At 44.7% G+C, this 13,901-nt stretch overlaps 1 protein-coding gene across 1 annotated transcript; it reads left to right on the top strand.

The window, feature by feature from the left end:
• The first annotated feature begins 6,165 nt into the window (after window positions 1-6,165).
• Window positions 6,166-10,471, top strand: LOC127758203 (uncharacterized). The gene has a single exon (XM_052283824.1). The coding sequence runs from the start codon at window positions 6,737-6,739 to the stop codon at window positions 7,673-7,675; it is 939 nt and encodes a 312-aa protein (XP_052139784.1). The 5' UTR covers window positions 6,166-6,736; the 3' UTR covers window positions 7,676-10,471.
• The last annotated feature ends 3,430 nt before the right edge of the window (window positions 10,472-13,901 follow it).

The raw sequence follows: 13,901 nt of genomic DNA, 5'->3' as shown, positions 1-13,901 counted from the left end.
TACGACTGTGTCATCCGATCGGCGTACGACGAAACGGCTGAGCGGCACAATACTTGACGGCGTACGACGGAACAGCAGCAGCAGCACAGCTCTTGACGTCGTGTAATACGCAGTTGTACGCCGGTCGGACACTCAAGTCGTACGTATAGCATTTTCGTTTATATAGAAGAACCCATCATTCACTTGTGAATACTGTTTTTGATAAATTCATATTCTTCCTATTGCAGATGATTTTGAGCTCGTTGTCATCCTCATATAGACATCATTTGTTAAATTAATTGCATAAATAGTTCTTCACGGGCGCGAGGCAAAGTGGGACCAGCTCCTTTACTCAATCTGTCATTATCAAGAGCATTGTTAATGTTTAGAATTAGTACTTTCTTGCAATAATTAGGTTTCATCAATGGCATTGACTTGTGTTTTGTAATTTAAGTTGACCTCCTCTGATAGTAATGTACTACTCCGTTCGTCCGTAAAGTACGATCGATGCACAAGACACTGGGCCTGTTCGGTGGCACTGGCTGCTGCAGCACTGCAGCTGCGCTGCAGCAGCGACTACAGTAGATGCAGCAGCGGCTACAGTGGCTGAGCAGCCATCCAACAGCCACGTTTCTAACTGCAACAAGACAAAACAGCTGCCTACAAAAATGCTAAATTTGTTCACATTCAAAACTGGCGGGAATCATTTATCTGGCGCCAAAATGTTTTTACTGATACAGACATAAGGCATTGATGGGAACTACAAAAGAAGAAAAACAATATAAAGACATTTTGTTATACTATGTCATGCATTGGAAGGTATTCATATCCAAGGGTGCTCGAGGAGCTTGTGGAGGGGCAGACGATGCACCAAATTCTTCACGAGCATCTGCAGATCAAAATATTTCTTGAGGTTCACACTCCGGTTGATGTTCTACTCTTCACCAACAAAGCATTCTTTACTGAAGTTGCTGGTAGCTGCCAAGATGTCAACAGCTTGAAACTGTTTTGCAGTTAGAAAGTTTTTGGATGTCCTGGCCCAAACTTTTGCTGTCATAGCTCTTTCAGGCTTAATGACATCACTAGAGGAAGTCTCACAGTCATTCATAAGAGAATTCCAAGAGTACAAGACCTCATTTGCTTTAGGGACTGTAAAATGATATGTATGAATTTCAGTTATATGAAAGAATGTAAGTCTATCCAATAATGCAACATGCAGGAATGGAGAACAAGATATATATACATGATTGGATATTATATACAGATCCTAACACAACGATGAATATTAGGTGACGAACAAGAATATATAGAATATGTCTAGCCATTAACTACAATTGCATAAAGCGGTTATGCTTAAACTAATAAAGTTCCAGTGCTACCTTTTTCCGCATTGGCAGGTGGAGATTTGGCATTGTTAGAGGTGCTCTTAGGAATGTATGTGCAGCTTTTCAGAACCAAGCCAACAATGAGCACAAAAACTGTACAACCTGGTTGAAACTGGTTCCCATCAATCCTGTAATGTTAGATTAGCCAGTTATTTCAACTAGATATGAAGTCAAGGCAACATGTATGCATAAATATCCTACGTAAAGAAAAGTGGGTTATTAAGCAGAACTGAATACCTCAACTTAGGAATGGACTCAAAAGTTCCTGGCACATAACCACTGAAGCGATTGTTTTCAATGTTGCTGCAACCAGTTGATAATTGTCAGGAAGGATGACAATAAACAAATATAGAGCAAGATAAAATACAGTTGAATTTCTTACAGGGCTGATAATGGAAGGTCTGCCAGCAAAATAACAAATCTTTGACATTGTCTTGTGCCACAAGCCCACAAGAACATCCCTAAGGCTTCAATCGACTCACATTGACGTGTGGATTTTAGACGATGGTTGGCAATTAGTGTTCTATGCAGCAAATGGAATGCAGTTGGCCGGAGACGGAAATTTGTGTAGCACTTGTTACTGTCGGCAAGATTGAGATCTACCCATTGACGACCCGTCACCTCCTTGAAGGGCAAGGGAGCATCTTGCGCTCCACAACCACTTGAGCTTGTTGATGCTACTGCTGCTAGCACACCGACGGTTGCACCCATGTCCCACCAGGTAGACCACCCATCATCCAAATGGGCAGCTGAGGAGCTTGTGCTGCTTGAAGTTTCGGAGGTTGACATTCTGCAAGAAACGTACTATCTTTGAGATTCAACAAAAAAAATATGGTTTCGCATATATCATAGTGCCTTTTACCTAGTATTGACCTCCTTGCCTATCCTTTAGCACCTCTTCATCAGTGAGGCCTGCAACTTATAGAATTACAATGTCAATTACAAAATGAATGCATGTACAAAACCAGTATAGTGCATTTTTCCATTGTTCTACAGTAGGTGAGGATGCAACATGGTTATTCAATTTTCAAGTAAAAAAAAGAATAAAGAAAGGGCAAGTAGATCTATACGAAAAGACAAGCTGACTGATACAAATTTATATGATAAAATAGCAAAGCAAATAAGGTCCTAATGCATAACATAAGAGTATGCCAAGGTCAAACAACCGATTACATAATGCCACGTCATGTTGGCGATGGGTATATACAATCAAACACCGTGCGTGACAACCGGTGTAGTTAAGTGGAAGCATGGACTGGTATCACTTTTTCCTAGCATTGTCCCAAGTCCATCGGAGCCATGCTTTGCGATTCTCTGCAGGGTAAATACACCTAAAAGCTGCCCGTCGTGCAGCTGACCTAAATAGATCAGTAGCTATGAAATACAACTCAGATCCTTGAGCTACACCATCCTCTTCTACAAGTCGCAGCAATTCTTTCATCTCATCTTGCTCTCCCCTGAGCACACTGCTTTCATTCCTGCTCCTTTCGAGCATACTCTCTGATATGCACCCTACATAGTACTCCATATTCTTACTCTTCTTGGGTGGTGGGCTGTCAACCACCTGCTCCTTCCCTACCCTTTGAGCCACACGGCCAGCACTAGACAGGCCGACATTATCGTTTGACATCGGAGTAAGGTTGTCGTCGCTTCCACCGCTTGGTGTTCTCTCGCCAATACCACCTACGCACAACATTGTACCTTCTTCGGTGTCCATGCAGCCAAAAAGAGTAGTTAGCTCATCCTCATGTTCAAGCGGCTTTCCACGGAACTGTCCGGCATCCCTATTCTCCTACAAGTCAGATATGGACAATGTAAGCTTGACGAGACAACAATAAAAACTCAATATTAGTTTAGTAGTAAAATCAATATTCACATGTAGTTACCTCTATACGGTCTTCCCACCAGTCATCATCGCACCTTATGGTGCCAGAATTATTGTCCCACCCACCTCCGCTCATATTCTTTAGGCTCTTCCATAGCTTGTATTGTCTCTTCATGGTGCTAAACTTGTTTTGAAGCTGTTTACTGTCAAAGTTCTTGCCTGTTTGTTCTCTGAAATTGCGATATAAATTCTGCCAACCTATGTTGGTAAGACCCTTCTTGTTGTAATTGCGCTTTATCTTCTCAGCAATGCATAAGTCTAGGAATATCTTTGTGAGGGCTTTGTCCCAATAGGCGCGACCACCACCCATCTGTGTGTAATTTTGCATTACATGTAGTCCAACTTAGGAGTTTTTGAGATCTTAAACACTGTACTAACATCAAGTTGCAGGTATGCGAAACATTTTTCGCACTAATAACTAATATGAGAAAACAATGCTTGCCTTGAGTCGGTTCTGCCGTGCAGGAGTTGTACGCAGATTGTATCGTGCGGCTTCAGGTGGAGACCATGACGATGACGATGACGACGAGGGGAGGGAGATCGTTTGTTCAGATTGGGGATTCCTTCTTACAAGTCGCTCCTGTGACCTTACAAGTGCCAACCGCTCCGTGGTGCCATGTCGTCTGAGGTTACGTGCCAGCGGTTCTGGCTGCGGTCCTACAAATGTCCAAGAATCAAATCAGCGGTTCGTATGCCTGTGCAAGGTGCCCTTCGGGCCGAGTTGACATGGCGAATGGTGCCATTCACAAATACCCTAAAAATGCAAGATCAAAAATCACTAATGGGAGATGATTCTTACCTCCTTACTGCCAGACCTGGATGGATCTGGGGGAGAAGACGTCACTGGAGACACAGCGTGGGTCTTGCCCGACGGGATGTGTCCCCTTGGCTGCACTCTATCCCCTCAACAACCAAACCCTAATGAGGTGAACTCCAGTCGACTGATGAGCTTCCCCTCCCCTCAACCCCCACCGTCGAATCAGGATGAACTTCACATCCTATTGGATTTAATCGATCAGATCGGGAGTGGTGGGAGGGCAGGAAGGAAGGGGATGGGAAGGGGTGGCGTCGGGTGGGATATTGAAGGCACGGTGCGGCTCGCCGGGAGGAGGATGGGAGAGAAGACGGAGGGGATCCGGAAGGCACGCCGCGGCTCGGTGGGAGGAGGACGGGAGAGAAGGCGGAGGGGATCGAGACGCCCTCGGTAGAGTATGGCGATGGGAGAGAAGGCGCGGCGCTGCGGCAGAGAGGGGCGGAGTTTGGGCGACGCGATGGGAGATGGGAACGAGAAGAGTCGCACCTTTTTTCTTTTTCTTTTCGTGAGAAATCTTTCTCTACAGGAGAGTGGGCTGCAACCATTCCCACAGCCGAACGGCTGGGCTGTGCAGCACAGCCCAAACAGCTGCGAAAACGGGCTGCCGAACAGGCCCACTGTAGAGGATAAACTAGAGTCAGCAATAAAAGTCTTCGCTGCAAAGTCTCCGGAAAACAAAATATGGAAAACCACCTAGCTAGAGCGGCCCATTCTTGCAATTACAATATTGTAGCACTAACTATTGTTTAAGCTATTGCCTATAAGTCTTAGCCAATTACTTGGATTTAGAATTCAAAGAGTACAAATTACCTAAAATTATTTATCGTTTGTATCGGAGCTAGTGTCTTCCGCTTAATTAGAAGCTGTAATGGCCGGACGCTTCGATTAGTTAATTTGTGCATTCGACCAGGTTATTGGTGTGAGCATTTTGTCACATATGGTGTAAGTGGGTTATAAAGTTTTTAGTCAGTGATGAGTGCGTGATTAGTCATTGTTTCTAGCCAACTGGATTATGAATCATGTTCCAAAATGAGCCCAATCATCACTTCACGTATATAAATGCGCATATCCATTTGGTAGCGTCTAGTGCTGTCTTCTTTTGATCCCTTGGATACGAAGTGAACAGTATTATTGTTTATTAGTAGCTATTGGTGATCCATTGTAGGGGCGGTGGGGTCTCGAGCCCTCGCTACCGACGTTGTAACTATGGGTGAGGAGCCCCGATTAAAAGCTCGCACTAATTTTTTTTTTCATACATCTATTAAAAGAGGAGGCTATAATTTTATATAGTTTGTTCAACACCTCCAATTAAATATTCCTAGATCCGCCTAGCACTAGACAGATGAAACCAAAGACACGAGCAAGATGGAAGGAAGAGATGATGACAAGTTGATTGCGTCACATATAAGACATCATCTCATCGCCATGATAATGCACCAATGCGCTTCACTCTTGAGCAAATATACAAATCTCAACTCTCACGCGGCAAAGAAACAAATAAGAGCAGTGCCAATCACACAATCTTTTCCGAGTGCTGATCAAGAACCAACCGCACAAGAAGATGATGAGCTTCTTTGCCACGTGGAACCACTTTTATTTTTTTGTTTGTTTTGGTTTTGGAAAAGCCCCTGAGCTCGACAGTTAACGTTGGAAAAGAGATTATTGTTCTGGTTCGGTATCATTCTCACTGGTCGTTGGAAAAGCTCTTGCTTTGCTGGACGCCTTGAAGTTGCAGGTGGGCCCTACAGGTCAGCCTCTGAGGACTTTTTACATCAAGCACCCTCTCACCTTGCAGAATAGGGACTAGGGAGAAGCTTCAGTTGCACAAAAGCCCCTCGGAAGAATCGAAACGTTAGAAAAGAGGACACGTCGCCAAAAGCGCACACAGACCGACAGCTTGGACCCACAACTCAGCCGTCCAGGCCAGGGACAAAGCAGTAAATTCTGGTGGGCGGTGTGCCAACTGTAATCCCGTGTCTTTTACCCGGAAACACAACCTAAACATTTCCATATAACCCCCTCATAAAAATGTGCAATTCACATAGAAGCCCTCACCATCATCTCCTTCCTTTCTAAAGCCTTTCTCTCTCTCTCCACAAATCCCCAAACCCCTCCTCCTTCTCTCCAAGTCCTCGTCTTGGTTGTCGCAATCATTCGTGGGGCGCGTTAATCCCTCCCCAAATTCTGTGGCAGCCAGCTTGCCCGCTTGCTTGGATTGGATTTCTCCAAGATTGATTCGTTCCCTCCCAATTCTTCACTTCCTCTATCCATTTCCAATCCAATCTTGGTTTTTTGCATTGTTTCCTCCCGATTTGTCTTCCTCTCCCTCTCCCTCTCCCACCATATCTTGGACTCGGTCCTATCTGTCCGTGCCTCGCTTCCATCGCCATTGCTCTTTTGCTGCTAAAGTCTTCTCTTTGGAGGGAGAGACTGGGACTGGGAGCTAGCTCGCCCTTGTGTTGTTCAGGGAGTAAATGCGCGTCCTTGGTGGTGCTTGGTCCCAGCATTTTCCGCCCCAAATCTCGTCCTTGCTGCCCCGACTTAAGTGGTGGAGATTCCGTCACCGGCGGTCGTAGATGAGGAGGAGATCCTCCTCCTGATCTACTCTTCTTCTTCTTCTTCTTCAGCTCCTGGCTGCTGCTGCTCCACTCCCCCTGATCCCCCTGCAGGAGGATGGATTTCTTGGCCTGCGTCTGCCTCCTCCACCTGCTCTTCTTGGCCACTTCCCGGGTGGCGGCGCAGGCGTCGTCGCCGGCGAGGGCCCTGGACGCAATGCTGCAGGACCACGCGTACCGGGCCTTCGTGCACCCGCACACTGGCATTGTTTACAACGCCACCGTCCCGGCCAACCTCACCGGCGTCGCCCTGTCCGCGGTCCGCCTTCGCAGCGGCAGCCTGCGGAGGAAAGGTTTCTCCGACTACTTCGACTTCACCGTCCCCACCGGCATCGTCGTGCAGCCGTACGTCGAGAGGGTGGTGCTCGTCTACCACAATATCGGCAATTGGTCTGACCACTACTACCCGCTGCCCGGGTACACATACCTCTCGCCGGTGCTCGGGCTGCTTCTCTACGACGCGGCCAACTTGTCGGCGGTGGGGTTGCAGGAGCTGAGCTTTGTCGCCTCCGGGAGCCCAATTTCTATAAATTTCAGTGATGTTAGATCGGTGCCGGCAGGCGGTCCAGCTCCTCGGTGCGTGTGGTTTGATTTGGATGGTGTGCCACAATTCCGGGACTTAGAGGCAAGCAATGTGTGCTCGACGTACCGCCGAGGGCATTTCTCGATAGTGGTGAACTCTAGCGCGATTCCTCCTGGTCCAGTGCCTTCAGGCAACATTACACCGCCAATACCGACTCCTACAGGTCGTTCTAAGGGCAGCTCCAAGGGGTGGAAGATTGCTGTTGGCGTGGTTGGGGGCGTCATAGCATTGGTCCTGTTGGCGTCGCTTGTGGTTTGTTTGGCAAGGTACAAAAGAGATAAGAAATTGGAACTGATGGAACAGAATGCAGAGACTGGGGAGACATTGCGTATGGCACAGGTTGGGAGGTCACAAGCGCCTGTAGCACTGGGGACAAGAACACAACCGGTGATTGAGAGCGAGTATGTTGCATAGATGTTTTCTTGACATTTCAGCGGAATTCAGGCAACAAGGGTAACCAGTTATGCTGGCAAGCATGGGATTGCTCTTCGGTCGGATGAGGCAACAAGTGTTCCATATCAATGAGTGCGGCACAAATTGCTAGATGTAGGGCATAGTCTTGGCTCATGAGACTTAACACATTCTTTTAACAGTTTTGTTTGGAGGGTTATTTGTTCTGCAATGGCTCATGTTGATGTTCATAATTGCCATGTTCATAGTGGGGAGCTCTTTTCATCTCCAAGCAAGCAATGGGGAAGAAATGGTTGTTGTGTCAGATTTGGAATCCCTTATTTTTTGGATTGCTGTATTCAAAAGGATATGGGCTTGGCAATAAAGGTGAGGGAATTTTATTGTGCATTTCATTTTGCTACTTCAGTGAAATTCGTTCAAGCTTAAGCGATTTCGTTTTTGTGTATTTTGGCTCCTCATGTTTAGAGACCTTGTAAGGTACAATTGTACATGTTTAGTTGTTTAATTGATTTGATGACTAGTCTGATAAATTAGATTTCATCCTTGCTTGTTTTAACCACCAGTCTGTATGCTGTGACAAATTTCCATCATATTCTTCCTAGTTATCTTCTTCTAGGTCAGACATTATGGCCAATCTCTAAAGAAATATTAGAAGTCTAAACACGATACTTATCAGAATTATTCTTCAGAACTAATATGATATCCTTTTAGTTCCTGCTGGCCTGAGTTTCTGTTGATCATATTTCTCTTTTAGCAGCTTGAATTTAAGCATTTGAAACAGAAAAATAAGGTTATTATAAGTATAATCTGATGGCAGGCGATGAATTAAACAGAGGGATTGAAGAAAGCTCTGGTAGCAAAATGAATAAGTCTGTATCTTTTTCCTTGGTTTAATTTCGGTTGGTCTACTTTTGTCAAGCGTAGAGGTGTCATTAGGGATTTGGATGATCAATGAGGAAGACAATATGCGTTCTATCTGTATAAATTAGTGGCAATATGTTACATAATTCATTTGTTTCTTATTGTCCATCCTGTGCCCACCTCACTGAACTATGAAAGAGGAAAATATACTGAACTCGATTGTAGTTTTGTAGCTCAAAATGTGTCATAAAAGCGAAGCACATCAAAAGAGCGCATGTATAATCTGTCAAATGAGTTCTGGATAATGCTCTGAATTTTTAGGGGGCGTGAGCTGCTCTTTTTGCATCTTGAAATTTATGTTGGACATCATGCTAGCATGAAGAATTTAGCTGTTGCTTGTAGATTGTCTTGTATTGATGGAATCCAGTTCCCAATTCAAATTAGGTGCCCACATTCTCTGAAAGTTCCTTTTAGCTGTACTGTACTGTGGTGATATTGTAGTGTTTGGCAGAAGCAACCTGTAGTAGTAAACTAGTAACACTTGCTGCTTTGACAAGCATGTGTCTAGGGTAATTAGCTAGCCCTGCACACATGTGAGTGGCATCTTTGATAGCCTTACAACTGAAGGGCAGGTCCAGCCAGATATGCCAGCCAGCCAGCTGAAATGGATCAAACAAAATGCTTAGGGACCTAGGGAAAACAAGTGTGCCAAGCCTCTTGTTTGGCTGGAGAAACCAGCAGCTGGCTAGAGAGGGAGTGTTTTGTGTAATGGGAGATAAGAATGTATGGCTGAACTGAACTGAACGTATAATTACTTGATTGTGCTGGTAGTTTTTGTGTTTTGTGTCAGGTAATTTTTGAAGGTGGTGCGTCTCAGCTAAGCAGAATCTTTTGCTGTCACACAAACTGATCACAGCTCATAGATCATGTGGCCGCCTATTTCCTCATGATTATGCGTGTTTTCTAATGTGACTGGTTGCATTCGCTTTGTAATGCTGTACTGGAGTGCTTGTTTAGTTAAATCAGGTGTTGGAGTATGAGCTGTTGTTTTTGTGTGTTAATTAACCACTGCAGCTGGTTTGACACGTTTTGTTGGAGCGACTGTAAAACCATTGGGTAGCAGGATAGTGGCACAGCTTCAGAGCTACTGTTTCCATCAAGATTCAAATAGAAAAGGCGTTAGCCTGCTTCTGATAATTTTTGAAGAGTAAGGTTACCATATGTACTGGTTGGTACTTGGTAGGTAGATTATATGCATTTGATAAATCGTTGACTAACAATGGTAGTAGTATGAACTGAACGTCGGATTGAAGATTATGAGGTTGTTAGGAGATTAGTCATGATCAGCATGTGTGATGAGACAATTGTTTTGAAATTAGTCTATCTGAAACTATTAATGCCCAGGTATTGTACGGTTTTTAATACAAATGGAGGGTGTAGGTGGAGTGGTCCACAACTAGTGGCAACAAGACAGTGCGGATCGTGGACTCGGTGTAGTTGTGCATTTAATTAACTTAGTTAATGATAATGATGGAGCCCTAGATTATCATAGTTGCCATGAGCCCAATTCTTTTCTGCGCCATAAGACTTGCTTCCCATAATTTCCTAGTGGGCCGAAACTGGAGTACGTCCTTTTCAATTAGGAATAAGTTCACTTAAGGTCCCTTAATTTATCGTCGAGTTCGAAATTCGTCTCTTGAGCGTAAAACCAGGTACAACACATTCCCCAACTTACAAAACAGTGCAAACGAGATCCCTCGGCAGTATTGTGCCCAGTTTTAGCTAACGTGGCATTGACGTGGTGTTGATGTGGCAATTTGATCTTAGAAAAATAATTAAAACCGTGGGACCCACATGTCATTCTCACACCTATCTCTTCTCTCTACCCCTGCAATGCAACTCTGCAAGAAGGCGGAACAGTGGCGGGCCGGGCAGAGGGCATCTTGTGTGCTAACGCCGTATCTAAGAATAATTGATAGTAAAAGGAATTATTTGACGGAGTAAGAGAGACACATTCAATATGTGAATTATAATTTTAATTTTATAGGCATGGCAATTTGCACAAACAAGCTAGAACAAAAATTTTACTAGCATTCCAACAGCAAATGGGAGTTTCAGAAGTAAATGAGTAAAAACAAAAATCACACAACCAAATGCAGCAAGTACAGACGAGCAATCTGCAAATCCAACACTCGCTCACGATGGCCTCCACCTCGCTGCTCTCCAGTTTGGTGGGGTCGTCGCAGCCGGCGACGTAGTTGTGCAGCCCCGCCGCGGCGATCCCGGGCACGGCGGAGCGCACCACCCCCACCCTCCTCCTCCTCCTCCTCCTCCCCCACAGCGACGGGGCAGAGGACGCGGGCGACGATGCCGCTGCAGCGACGAAGCGGAGTACGCGAACGACGATGCCGTCGCAGCCGCCGCCACCGCGGCGCGAGGCGAGGGCTTTGCGGAGGCAAGCGAGAGCTCCCTAATGACTCCTTTGCTCCGCCGGTGCCGGCCACACGCCTCGCGGAGCTCGAGGAGGACCACGCCCGGGACGCGCTCGAGGCCGAGGCGGCGAAGGCGGTTTTCCAGCGGCGCCGTGCTGCTGGAAGAAGAGAGAGAGAGAGAGAGGGATAGAGAAGATGGAGGAGTGAGGATGATATGTGGCTCCACCATTTTGTATTTCTTGTATAGCTGACATGTGGGTCCTATGGTTTTAATTATTTTTCCAAGATCAAATAAGTGTCACGTCAATGCACGTGGAACGAAGACCTCGTTAAATGAGCCACGTATGCGCCACGTCAGCTAAAACCAGACACAATACTGCCGAGGGACGTTATTTGCACGGTTTTAGCGGCTTGTCGAGCATTTGACAAACTCACACCATCCATTTCAAATGGGATTTGTCCCGTGGACACACGAGCAATCCAACCCGCCAATGCGATAAAATAAAGTGACATCATGTCTATTTTTCTTTGCTAAAGGGGAACTAGTCGGATGGAGTAGATAATTATTCCTTATTACAATAGAGAAAAAACCTCTCCCCAAATCGTGCTTGCATTTTTCATTGCACAGTTGAGGGATAAGTTGTACCTGGTTTTATGCTCAAGGGACGAATTTCGAACTCGGCGATAAATTGAGAGACCGCAAGTGAACTTATTCCTTTCAATTATTTAGCTAGGCTTAGACCGTTGCTAATAGGAGTAGTTCAAGTCCTATTTTGTTATATGTGATTTATAATATTTCGAATTTTGGTGTTATTAAATTTTGGAGGTCTGCTACAGTACGGAATAGCATTATAATGATACCCTTTAATGAACCCTTCTATTTTCTCTACCTGCCTAAGCAACTACGTGTAACACAATGAAGCAGCAACGCTCCCCCTTGCTTCCTCGCTTAGCCACATCAACTGCAACTCTGCAAGGAATGAGGGAGACATCAAGGAGAGGAAGAGAAGAAGAGCCAATGGCATGTCGATCGCTGGCAGCCAAAAGGCAACGACATGATCCCTTCTCTCCTCAACTTGATACCAAATACCTGAGATACCAGACCTGATACCTATAGGTACTAGATCCGATACCTAGTACCTAGGTAGCAGGTATCGGGTACCTAGGTACCATGCCTGATAATTGTATAGGTATCACCTATGATATCGTTAGGTATCATGTATGATACTTGAGTATCATGATATCATCAACGTGATATACTAGAGTATCATGATACTATTAGAATATCACTGGAATATCCAAAAGGATATCTATGTATCAAGAGAAAACTCAAGAAAAATCAACAGAGAGCTCAATAAAAATCAATAAAGGAAACTGTTTCCAGAAAAAAGTCATCATAACTGTAGAAACACCCTTAGAACATGTAGAAAACCCCAAATTAAACCTTAGAAACAAGCCAATGTAAGAGCTCGAGAGTCACAAGCCTAAATCTGGGTGTACAGATCCACACCACAAGAGGCCTTGTCCTTGATGACGGTGACCTTGCCGACGATGGCCACCTCCTGGAACATGGTGAGCAGCTTCACCTTCATCATGTGCTCAGGCACCTACCCCATAAATAGCTTCACGATCTTCTCTACTCCGCCCACACCTACACCAGCAGCAACGGCGGCGGCGATGACGGCAGCTTCCTCAATGCCCGACGTGCCACCCCGCACGGCCGGCCGCCATCGTTGCCTCCGTGCTCATGAGGGTAGTAGTGAGAGTGTGTGTGTGTGCGCGTGTGGAGAGGAAATTAAGAGAAGAGATAATGGAGAGGATAAGATTGAATCGATGGTGTGAAAAGAGAGGGCTAGATATTTACTAGGAGAAGTTATCTGATGTCTATAGGACTCCGTTCCCTAATTTTGATAAGATTATAAGCTGTGACAAAGAATGGATTTCTGAATGTACATCTAGGCAAAAGTAACCAATTTCACTGTAATATACGTAAATTCTAGGACATATGCACGCCAATGGATGCACCGATTTTCTCCTATACACACGCGGTACTGCATGAACGACTGCACTACATACAGAAAAACTATATATAATCTCAGATCCCGAGCTACACAAAAGTGCAATTAATCACATACTACTATGCAAGAGTAGATAGTGAAAGCAAGCCTTTGATCCAATTTCGAGGTCGTTAAAGCATGCAGCTCAAATCTATACTACTAACTTTATACCGTGCATGTAAAGACGATACACATGAAGCTTCCACGCTTCGACCCCCTTTTCTTGCATAGTAGAGTAATATCAATTTTGAAGGAATGGAACAGGCTAGAAATACATCGAGATATTTTTTTATTTTGTCATTCTTATAAAGGTAGAAGAATATCTGGTATAAAAAATTAAGGGTGAAAAATATTTAGTTTTGTAATTTAGAGGAGTAATTCGTATCGTCGCAATAGTTTATAAAGTAATTTACACATTTCCTTATAATATACTACTGAATATGCTCTTACTTTCATCGAATTTTGTGCCAACATGTCTCAACGTGTCCAGCCCACTAACATTTTACTCCCCACTGCCATGATCAACTTGTGCCTGCATGCCAAGGAGACAGTCAACCACGCGCAGGCATGTTATAGTAGTATATGCAGTTTGTGATATTACATGGTGCCAGCCATAGACGTGTTCACTTTGATGCTAAAAAAAACCTTACCGAATTTTGGCATAGCCAAAAGTTTGGCATAGTTGTCAAAATTTTGGCAACTTACCAAAATTGTGGTAGGATATTTTATATAGTTATCAAAATTTGGTAGCAAACTAAATGTAGCTATTTTTTTAGTAACTTTACCAAAATTTGGTAAGGTTGAAAATGGCATCAAAGTGAACAGGCCCTAAAAGAGCTATGACCCTCACAGAGCGCTATTAGTATTTGTAGCAAATGT

Source organism: Oryza glaberrima, chromosome 12 (genome assembly GCF_000147395.1).
Source record: "Oryza glaberrima chromosome 12, OglaRS2, whole genome shotgun sequence".
Lineage (NCBI taxonomy): Eukaryota > Viridiplantae > Streptophyta > Magnoliopsida > Poales > Poaceae > Oryza > Oryza glaberrima.
Note: the sequence above shows the minus strand (reverse complement) of the source record. Positions and strands in the feature narration are given on the sequence as shown.